Source organism: Petaurus breviceps, unplaced genomic scaffold (genome assembly GCF_028583685.1).
Source record: "Petaurus breviceps papuanus isolate PSGF00001 unplaced genomic scaffold, PetGlider_PUasm1.0 90466, whole genome shotgun sequence".
Lineage (NCBI taxonomy): Eukaryota > Metazoa > Chordata > Mammalia > Diprotodontia > Petauridae > Petaurus > Petaurus breviceps.
In genome coordinates, this window is record NW_027187260.1 from 1,666,622 (window position 1) to 1,678,087 (window position 11,466).

The 11,466-nt window shown below is 35.8% G+C and overlaps 2 protein-coding genes across 4 annotated transcripts in view; both read left to right on the forward strand.

Moving 5' to 3' along the window:
* WDR26 (WD repeat domain 26) overlaps nt 1–5,086 on the forward strand; it is a 48,498-nt gene extending 43,412 nt beyond the window's left edge. For both annotated transcript variants that reach the window (XM_069062591.1, XM_069062590.1), the window contains exon 14: nt 2,969–5,086. In XM_069062591.1, the coding sequence (XP_068918692.1) occupies nt 2,969–2,994 (26 nt within the window). In that variant the 3' untranslated portion in view covers nt 2,995–5,086. The remainder of the gene's footprint in view (nt 1–2,968) is intronic.
* NVL (nuclear VCP like) overlaps nt 1–11,466 on the forward strand; it is a 604,731-nt gene that overhangs the window by 447,267 nt on the left and 145,998 nt on the right. The gene's annotated exons all lie outside the window — the stretch shown is intronic.

Consider the following 11,466-nt stretch of genomic DNA (forward strand, 5'->3'; position numbering starts at 1 on the left):
TAAGTCACTGTGCTCATTACTGAAGGATACAGAAAAGTTACATTATCCAAGTTAACATAATGACTTTACTAAAACTAAATGATCTTTAACCAATATACAAAATGGAAATGTCTGCCTTAGACTTTCCACTGATCTTGATTGTAGATTTTTTTTTTTACTTAGTACCTCTTATATGTTAGTTGCATCTAATCATGTGTAATCTAAAAATGAAGCCAGGGTGATATCTTAATGAATGAGGTTTGGTCTTCCAAGGTACAGTACAAAGGAAGGGCAGAACACTACAAGAGAAAACATGGTATGAGATGAATCAGCACAAAGAAATACATTAAGGGCAGCTAGGTGGCGCAGTGAATAGAGCACCAGCCCTAGAGTCAGGAAGAGCTGAGTTCAAATCCTGCCTCAGACACTTAACACTAGCCGTGTGACCTTGGGCAAGTCACTTATCCCCAATTGCCCTGCCTTCCCCCCTCAAAAAAAAAGCCAAAAAAAAAAATTACATTAAGGAGACGGTTGAGAAAGATGGTGGTCAAGACCAAGAGGGTTCCAGATGGAATAAGGTGCCCCAAACTGGTAAAGCCTGGTACATTTTCATAGGGTTCTTGTCTGAGTCGAACAGGGTCAAGAATTAAGGAGATGAAGAAGAGAGTCTGGATTTGGTGTGCAGCCCAAGGTTTAGGGATTATTGCTGTGAGGGAGCATCTGAAGAATTGGCAGCTAGTTGATATTCAAATTCTCCAGTGGTAAAAGGGTTTTTGACTGTTACAGGTCTTACTTCAGCCATGTGACTTGGGATTTGAGCTTCAATAGGGCTTCTTCATTTAACTGGGAATTGTTAAAGATGAAGCTTTAGAGAAGAAATGAAGAAGCATTAGGAGAATGGTGGGTTAGGTTATAATGTGAGAACACTGAACCTGTGGAATGTTGTGATAAGATAACAAGGAAGTTTTACTTAGGTGATTTAGTGGCAGTTTCAGTATGATTGGTAGCTATTAATGTGAATTTTTTTTAGCTTGTTTGGAAGGAACTAAATTAATCTTGGTTTTGACAGAAGCATTTAGTTTACCTTTGGCTTTCATGCAAAAAATGGCCCAAGGCAGGGAGAAGAATAGTTCTAATTCTTTTTGTTGTTTTACCATTTTTCTACTCAGAATCTTGGTTGACAGTTTTACATCTTTAGATTATCATGGGACATTCTGACTTTAACTTCTAGAAAATCCTACCTGTGAAAGGTCAGGCTCATTTTGCCATCTGTTGCCCTATGGGCAATTCTGAAACCTCTAGGATGGGTAGATGCTTTATGAATCTGTGTTGTGGTGATGTGGAGTTTTCTAACAATTGTCTTAGTCTTTTGCTCTTCCTTCAAAGAAATCCATATGGGTGACAGAATAGATCTTTAAGTGATTTGCTTTAGAGATGCCTCTGAGGGTATAACCACACACCACAGCAAGTTATCTGATGTGTTTTATCCATGTAATCACAAAGGAAAGATTCAATAAATTTGCTTCAAATAATATAGTTGGAAGAGACTTGAGAGATCATTATAGTTTGCCCCCTACCCACATAATGAAATTTCATCTGCGTCACTAACAAGTAGTCCTTGAGCAGCATCTGATTAAAGACTTCCAGCAGTGGATTTAGGAGCCAAATTAACTTTAATCTTCTAGGGGAATAAAAACAAAAAGGGGTTGGAGAGAGGTGGCATTGCACTTCATCTTCTAAGAACCCAAACTAGGATGGCTGAGGAGGAGGGTCTTAATGGATCTTAGAAGATCCTCTGGGGAAAAAAAAACTGAAAGAAGGTGCTGACTGCATTTGGCTCAGGTGTTTCCTGAGTCATCTGCAGGACAGAGGGACCTCCTGGTCTTTAGCTGGGACTTTAGACTGAAGTAGGTATAGTGATAACTGAGAAACTCACAGAGAATTCAGGAATGTCTGTGCTCTAGGCTTTTATTTTTATTTAATTATTTGCACTGTCATGATAGTAAAACAAAAGAATATGAGGAAGGAGAACAAAGCAAACTTCAGTAATTTCCAGTAAAATTGTACCCAAAATGCCCATGATGAAATTGCTAGGTGTTGTGCTAGAATTTAGCAAGACCTGTATGTAGGATTAGCTCTATTAAACTGGTTATTATCTCAAAACTACACTTTCCTAGTATAGAAATAGCCAAGAAGAGATCCATGATCTCTGATGAGATATAAAAAAGATTTTTCAAGTCCTAGTTTTATGCCTTCTAGCAATACAGGTATATCTTTGTGTATAAGTGTGTTGTTTTGTTTTGTTTTTGCTTTTTAGAGGGTAGTTGGGGTTAAGTGACTTGCTCAAAGTCACACAGCTAGTAAGTGTGTCAGGTGTCTGAGGTAGGATTTGAACTCAGGTCCTCCTGACTACAGGGCCAGTGCTCTATTGACTGCCACCTAGCCGCCCCATAAGTGTTTTTAATAACTATTCAAATTATATTAACTTTTTAGAGAAAAAAAATCTGACAGTTTAAAGAGGAGTGACAGTTAAAGATCTATAGTATTTGTCCCTTAAGTGAAATATGGTGTTATATTGATTTAAACCTTATTTCTGCAGTGTGGAAAAAAAGGTAATTGTGAGGAAACAAATGTTTTAACAGCCAGCATTCAAATCTCCATCTTACCCTTCCATTTAAATATCTCTTGGTGTACTCTTTCTCTGTATTGTGTCTGTATGGCCTACAAAAGTAAAACTTAGGGTAGCAATGATATAAGTAACTCTTAGTTATTATGGGAACAAATTAATTTCTCTTTGGAGTTCAGCCAGTATATAAAGGCAAATGTATCTAAAAATTTTTTTTGCACTGAAATGGATATTGCCAAAAATATAACTTTATTTTATTAGTGATACTATAATTTGTATATAAACATGCTATTTTTAAAATTTCTAACCAACTTTTTTCTTTTTCTCCTCCATATACACATATTTCATCTTGTCTTCATTCAGAGGAATGCAGTAGCATGGATAGTTGATGGCGAATTCGGAGCAGACGACTTCTGTTTAACTTAAAATTAGTCGTATTTTAAATGGCTTGGGATTTGGTGCAAACAAACATGATTGATAGCTGGACAGACATGCTCGTCATGAAAAAAAAAAGAACCATTTCTGAAGCCCGATCGGGGCCAAACATTTACCACCTTGCTTCATAGTAACCAGTTGAGATGAAGCACGTCGTTAGAACGTTGTTGGACACCGTGTTGAATTACCCCCCCATCGGTTGTGAAGAACTGTGCTACATTCAGGCTACCCATTGAACTCAGTATATATATTTTTTTCCTTCCTGCCTTTTTGTCTGGCGGGCTACCATTCTTGTTGCTCTTCTGTGTAATGAAGTTTAAATGCTTGTTTGGAAAACTTTATTTAACAGTTTAGAAGGCTTGATAGAAAGAGTGCTTTAGTCTGAAGAGTATACGTTGGATAGGAAAGTTATTTCCTTCTCTTGTTTCTCTAAATCTCTCCGCCTTATTTAGCTTGAGATCTTTGCAGCTTGGTTCATGGATTCTAGCCTTGCCCGTTGCGCAGTATATACTGATCCAGATGATAAACCAGTGAACTATGTCAAAAGCACTCTCAATATCACATTTGACAAAAAGTTTTGTACTTTTCACATAGCTCGTTGCCCCGTAAAGGGTTAACAGCACAATTTTTTTTAAATAAATTAAGAAGTATTTATAGGATTAAAGTGACTTCATTTGTATACATTTGGAACTTAAACCAGCTTAAAAACAGTGTCATCTATGACATAGATATGCAGTATAACTGATGATCTTCTGGAGTACCATACAAGCATGGTCAGAAACAGTGCTCAGAAGGACTTTACACAGGCAATTGAGTAAAATTTTTGAGGTCTTTTGTTTTTGTTCTTACAGCCATCACTCATCTTAAAAATGCTGAATAAAAAATAACTTTTAGATGCACAACCAACATGATAGAATAAAACAAAGGTCAACTTAGAATTTCTCAAAAACTTATCCAAGTTTTTCATGAAATTGGAAACCAAAAGATGAAAAATAATAGAAACCTAGAGAAATGCTACAATCTTGGCTACATTTTTTAAATCTCAAAAGTAATTTAAGAAGAGGACCATATCCAGATTATAATACATATTGAGTTTATAAACACATCCATTTTCCCCTACATTACGGATTTTTCCTTAATGTTTTGATCTATAGGGATGCATAGATTTAAAGAATACCCCTTTTAAGTTGAAGTTTAAAATATTGCCATACTGGACCTCATTCTAAACTGGTGCTGTGGATAGATTTCTTTTTTCTGGTTTTTGTTTTTAAATATAAGGAATGGTTTCCTTTGTAAAAAACAAAAAAACAAAAAACAAAAAAGCACTTTTATTTTGAATATTTTACACTTCTGAAAACAAGCCAAGAGCCTGATGTTCATGTTGTGCTTTTTACCCCATCACAGTTGAATATGGCACACTTGGTCTCCCTTGAAATTCCCTTCTTTTTCAGGTAAAGGACAAGATAGATAAGGTAGACCACAATTTTTGGTTAGGGGAAAAGGTTTCAGGATGAACCCAGTGAAAGATCATGATCAGTAGAAGTCTTGAACTGGAGTTACAGTTCCCTGTAGGACCAGTCGTCTACATTATAGTTAACTACTGTGGATAGACTTCTCCAGAATCCACATGGGGAAGGAGAAAGCATGGGTGGCTTGGATATCACGGATTCTTCCATTATTTGGGGGGGAGGGGGGAAAAACTTGGTTGGTGGGAGGAATAATATGGGGGGTGGGGGAGGAGAGAGAAACACAAATTGGCCTTAAAGTAACATAGATTCACCCCAAAGCTTGCAGTAAGAGAGAAATTAATAGATCGTGGTCAACAGATTATCAAATTGGTATATAACCTTAAAGATTTTCATAGTGTCTTTACTCTCCATTTTGCAGAGATCGCCACTTAGAGAATCAAAGAATTCCTGTCTGTTTTGATACTTCTGAGTTAGAATAAGAACTATATGTTACAGCTTATCTGGTACTTCATTTTTCTTAACTAAAATTACTTTTTACTTTAAGCTTGAATAAAAATCTATTGGTAACTGTATATAACTAAGTGGCAACTTCTCTTTACCTCAGTACAGTTCAGACCATTCATATTTTAAATGATTTGTGTATACCCTGAAGCCGTTAATACACCCTAGTCTCTGCAGTAACATCTCTAGTAAATTACGAGCTGTAGAAACTCCACAGCTGTTTACAAGTTTGGTTACAAGAGTGCTGTGGGTACATCTATAACATTGAAATTCACACCCATTCAAGAGGCAATCTGGACGGAAAAAAAATCCCTCTCTGACCAGCCCCTCTGCATAATTTGTGAATTTTCAAAGTGCACTTTTAAAAGTACAGTCCAGTAAGAATGCTTCAGAAGAGGAGGAGATGGAAGCCCATTTTACAGGAACACAGCTCCCTTCAAGTGGAGCAACACAACTAACTATGCAAAGGTTTCTATAGCAGCTAGGCGAGTTCATTTTCCAAGTGTATTGTCTTACCGACAGTTTCCTGTACTCTCTGGTACTTTGCTGTGCCAATTCACTGTTAACATCTGTTTCTTACATATACCAGTAGTGACTGTGATAGAAAGGTCAAATTTGTATGGGGAAGCAATCTAGGATTTTATGGTACTTAAAACCCTGCCGGCAGAATAATCAATAAGTCCACAGACAGTAATTGCAAACTTCTTGATAACTGCTGTAGAATTTATAATGAAGAAAAGCAACTTAGATTTCTAGCAAGCCAACCACAAGATATTAGTAAATGTGTGAAATGAAAAGTACCAATACTTTTTGCACATATGAAAATGGAGATTTTGACTCTGACAAAAAAATCAGGTTAGTAGCAGATTAATTTCCATGTGCTTAAAAATGTTTCTAGTCTGGTATTTTTAAGGCCAGAGCAAGGATGAAAGATTCTTGTTCCCAAATAATTTGTCCGTATGAAATATTCAAATTTTAGGGCTGTGGAGGTTCTGGGGGAGGGGGGGTAGAATTGGGGAAGGGGTAATGGGATATTCAGAATAAGTTTTATTTTTTATTTTAATAGTTTATGATAAAAGTCACGGCAACTACATTTATGTTCCCATTGGCGAGGTAAATTCTGAATAAGGTAAGTAGTTTAAAGATGGAGCACAGCTTCATTTGGGGCTATGGTCATATTACTGGCTAGCCAAAGGGAAGTGAATTCCCTAGTTTTAAATAAAAACGATAAATGTTTGAAGGAAGCTTCAATTAAACCATTAAGCTTGAAATTAAACCATCCAATTCACTGATATTTTTCTTAATCTGAAATGCACACGTAATGTTTAAGTGATTTGCTATTAGGAGTGTTTTGCCTCTAGTGGCATTTCATGACATTAATAGAAAATTCTTCTTTCCCACCCCTTCCCCATCTTGAAATTTTCTTTTTTAGGATGTTGGTTCCTGCAAACCAGAACTGACCTTACCACCTCTGCCTCACAGTGGGTAAATGTATGGTACATCTTTTGATACACTGAAGGGAAAAATATCCATGTCATATCTTTCACAGCAGAAGAATGGCTGATTTTGAATGGGGAGAAAGAAGACATTTTTCTTAATATCCTTTATTGCCCCAACTCCAAAATGTATAAAATCTGCATTTGATTTATTTGGGTTTGTTTTCTACAATTTAAACTAGTAGCAACTCTCCTTTTTTGGTTTCCCCCCTTCAAAAAATTGAGTACCTGAGTCCATTTTAGTAACTGTGATTTAATGGAAACTGCTACTTTTTTTTTAAGAGAGGCAAAATTTCATTAACACTTAGATAATTTCTAAAAATAGGATAGTAACTGAAAAATTTTCAGTGGTGTTAAGCTATTGCTATAGTAGCTGCCCTCTAGTTGCTAAAATAAAATTATAAATCCCATTTCCTACCTTCCTAGTCCAGGTAATCTGGATTCATTGAAACAAAATAGTTGAAGGAATATTTAAAAAAGTGTGTGTGTGTTGTGTGCATGTGTGTATGAAAGAAAAATAGAGAGGACTACATAAGTCATGGAACCAACTGTTCTAGGTACTTGTCATGTTTTATTAAAAACTTTTCAAGTCTTGTGCATATGTGAAGTGCCCTCTCTAACTTTAAGGTTTGGTTAATGATACTAGTATATTTTTATAAGCTTGAAATTAAATGTGCCCCATCTTTTACTTAGACATTTTCATTAATAGGGCAAATGTGCTAGAATTTAATCTTAACATTTTTAGGCACAGATGGAAAAAAGTTATTGGCTCCTTGAAAATGTATGGGGAAAAAAAGGATCCACAAAGCATGTATGTACTTACAAACCAAGCTGTAGAGATCAAGAAAAGAACTTTATTGTTGATCCCAAGATTTCTAAATTGTCAAGAGTTTTATGAAGTTGTGGTGGAACTAGTTAACACTTAGAGCTTTGGGTATGTAATGACTATTTGCTATGGACTGATATTAAATGTTTCAAAGGATTGCGTTCTTAAATTTTCTGGGTTTTTTTTTTATTACTTTCCTCAGATTATATTTAGTAGTTTAAAATTTCTTTGCTATATTAAAGCATAAGAACTTTGGGTCTCTATTTATTTTCACTTGTTTTACTAATTATTTACAGGACACCCTATGTTAACTTTTTTTTTAATAAATGTGTAGTATATTAAACATATCTTAAAGATTTTTTTTGTTCAATTAAAACATTAACTTTTGATTTGTTTTACTAGGGTTTTTTAAAAAAAATTAATTACTTTTTTCCATGTGAGTGCACAGCACTTAACAAATTGTTTGTATTCCCTTTCTTTCAATTCAATAAACAGAATGAATAACTGAATTTAGTGTGTTAATCCTCCCTGGATTTTTCAGTATTAATACATTTTACTTAGAAACCATTTATATATTATTAACTTACTCCACTTTGTAGGATCTGAATTTTACATCTTCCCAATTCATATTCTGTATGTTGCATGTAAAGAATAGATCATGTTACCTGTACCACTTTAATGTCAGAGAACCCTTTGTTAGTACACATTGGGCACAACATATACTGGAAGGTTTACCAAATTTAAGGAAAACATTTTGGTTCTGTAGCTTTCAATCAGTAATCCCTATTCAGGAACAAGCAGAGAAAACACTACTTAAAAAATTCATGATAAAACCTATTTTCTAATGTGAAATTTGTATTGCTAAAGAGTTTTTTTAGACAAAAGAATTTGATTAATAGAGTGTACTTGAAAAATAAGCCTTTGGATTGCCATCAAGAACAGTTTTGTACTTTTAAAAGTTTTGGTCTTTCAGCTAGTCCCTGCCATCCTTTTAAGATATGCCCTATTTTTCTTCTCCCTTTCACAGTCAAATTGCTTTCATTTTCCCATCTCTTATTCACTTTATAAATTCCTTGTAACCCTGCTACTACCACCACCACTCTGTCACCACTTGACTGAAACTGCTCTCTCCAATTTAAATTACTAGCCTAAGAGAGACTTTGTCACCTTAGGCAAGCCACTTAAACTCTCAGTGTCCTAGGCAACCCTCTACATTTATGAGTTATTGAAATAAAAGTGTCAGACTGCCTCAGTAAAGGGAATCTTCCCCATTTACAAGTGCCCTATGCCAATGAAATCACTGATCTACTTGCTATCCTATATACATCTAGATACATGTATCTTCCCAGTGGAACACAAGTCCCTTGAGGACAGGAAGTTTTTATTTTTGTCTCGCCTTACCTGGTGAGAAATACCTAGGTGTTTAATAAGTGATGAAAGTTCTACTTGGAAGCGTAATCTTGGTAGGAGGCAACCTAGTAATCTTTCAGACTACGCCAGGGAATTTCAAGGTTTGAAGAATTCTACCATGAGAGTACAGTCCTAGCAACAGACTATGTCAAGCACTGCAATGAAAAGTGCTGGATTTGGAATCGGAAGAACCTAGGTTCAGATCCCAGCCTGGCCACTTACTATCTGTGCTACCTTGAAAAATTCACTCGACATCATTGGCCTATTTCCTCATGTAAAATGGAGAGATTTAAAAGATGACCTATAATGTCCCTTCCAGCTCAAAACAAAAGAACGGGAATATGGCATTGGTAATAAAATGCTGGATTTGAAATCCAGATCTGGGTCATTATTGCCCCATCAGCAGTGATCCTCTCCACTTCATTTTAGCCCCACAGTGAACCTTTGGAAAAGCTTTCTGTTTTTACCATTTCTTGGTTCATTCCAAAGTTTAACATTTCCAACTTTTTTATAGGACTACGTAACATTTAGATTTATTTTCAGTTACTTGCCTCTGTGTTCATCTTCTCTACATGTCCTTTTATATATAATCTGTCCTTTGAGTTCCCTATGTACCCTGTCTACACTTTATAGTATCTTTAAGCAGCTCCTCTTTTTCTGATGAATTAGGATTATTTTTCATCCCTTTTTGCCCACTTTTCCCTGATAATTTTAGTCTTCAAGCCACTACCTATCCTTTTTCTGATCTGTTTGAAATCTGCTCCCCCAAAATGTGATGTGTCACATAATTCCCATCTATCATGAACTTAAGCGAATGGTAACTTCTTCCCAGGCTAAAAAGGAAACAGGTAGAATTGGCTATTTTGGATTAAATCTTGGATTTACATATATATTTTTATAGATGAATAAAAAGCTTTATAATCAGAATAAGTAAGAACTTTTCCTATAAAGATCAGGCAACATTTCTTAAGTCTACAAAGAAGTTTGGGGTGAAACTAGTTCAAGACTGAAAAGGAACAAAAGATGTTATGTAGTTTTGATGAAATATGAATAACTAGAAACCCAAATCAAGTGTTTAGTGGCTTTAGTAATCACATGCCTACTATTATTATAATACTTAGCTTTCTACTGTTGTCTTTGTGATGAAGAGGTTGTGTGAAGTCTAAGGTTCTTTCCTTTTCTTAACACTAAGACATCAATGGAGCTTCCAACATGACCTGGACTTCCATCAAACCTTAGAACCAAATGCAAATGTTAATCATAGGCAAGTGATAATTTGTGAATGAAGTCTATTCCATTGCTATCAACAGGTCATGGCGTCATGATGCTGCTGCCTTATATCCACCTATTTTCCTCTGAATTTGAGTGTGGATGAGCTTGAATTTCTAGCTGCATAGGAGAAAAATGATTGGCTCTTTATTAACAGAGGCAGATGTATGTTTGCTCCCCACATTTCCTTACTAATGCCATACCATCCAAGGATTCTTTAAAGGGGTCATTTAACCTAGAGAAGTGATTTATGGGGGTCCTTTAGCCATTAAAAAATATATCTGAAGGATTGCCCTGTGGATGAAAAATTTGACTAGTTTTGCTAGAGCTAGAAAGAAGAGTGAGAAGTAATGGGTATGAGTTGTGTAGCAGCAGATTTGGGATTGATAAAAGGAAAAAAATTCCCTTGTTCATTAGAGCTCTTTGGGCTGTCTGAGGACCAGTGGAGATCTTCAACTAGTGGTTGGATGTGTTGGATATGATACAAAGTGGTTTCTTGTTAAGCTATTGGTTTGATTAGATGGTCTCCCTAAGCTTACTTCCATCCTGTGATCCTGAGTCTGAAGTGTGGTGAGACCTCAAGCAATCAGGAATGCCTGGTAGGATTCTCCCATAAGCCAAATTGAATTATTTGAATGTTTAAAATACAGTAGGAAGCAGAATATCAGTGTGTTAAGCATATTTAAAATATTTTTAGTTGATATTCAAAACAAATAAACCACTACTGTGTGCAATGGGTGTTCCTGTTAAATATTTACTGAAGAGATATGTTACTTTGGGGTCAGTCATTTTGCAGAAAAACACCTTCAGTCTCCCCACAGATGTAAGATTCATTAATTTAATCAAGATTAATTGATGCTTACTCCTCCCTTATCTGGACCCACAGTTAAACTTTCCAGCCTTGACTAACTTGACAGCTGGGCTACTAAAAAAAAAAAAAAGCTTTTTCACTTAAAGCTCATGCCACTGAGGTGGTAGACCTAATGCATGAGACTTTGAAAGTTAAAACAAGTGAAATTAATTTGGATAAATAAAAGGAGGAAGATTACTTTTTAAAATACAAAGTAAAGAGATTTATTAGGGAAAGGGAAGAGGAAAATAGCATTTTAAAAATAGTTCTGTAGCTTTTCACCCAGCAGGGAGACCAAGGATTACCAAAGGATAAGTTCTAAGCACATAGAGTATTTACAAGGACCATGTTTCTGGCCTGCTAGTTGAGGAATTCACTACCTTTCACAGGCCCTTTTATCTCTTGCCAGAACACCATTTCCCTAATTGTAGGATGGCCCATGTGGAGAGTTTTGAGCTCAGAAGCCAATACCAAGGCTGAATCTAACATGAATGAGAGAGTAGCCCATTTAATCTTTTAATGATCACACACCTTGAGCACATTTGGTTGCTCAGCTCTAATGGCAGATGGTGATTAATATTCTTGGGGAAACCACAACCACATTC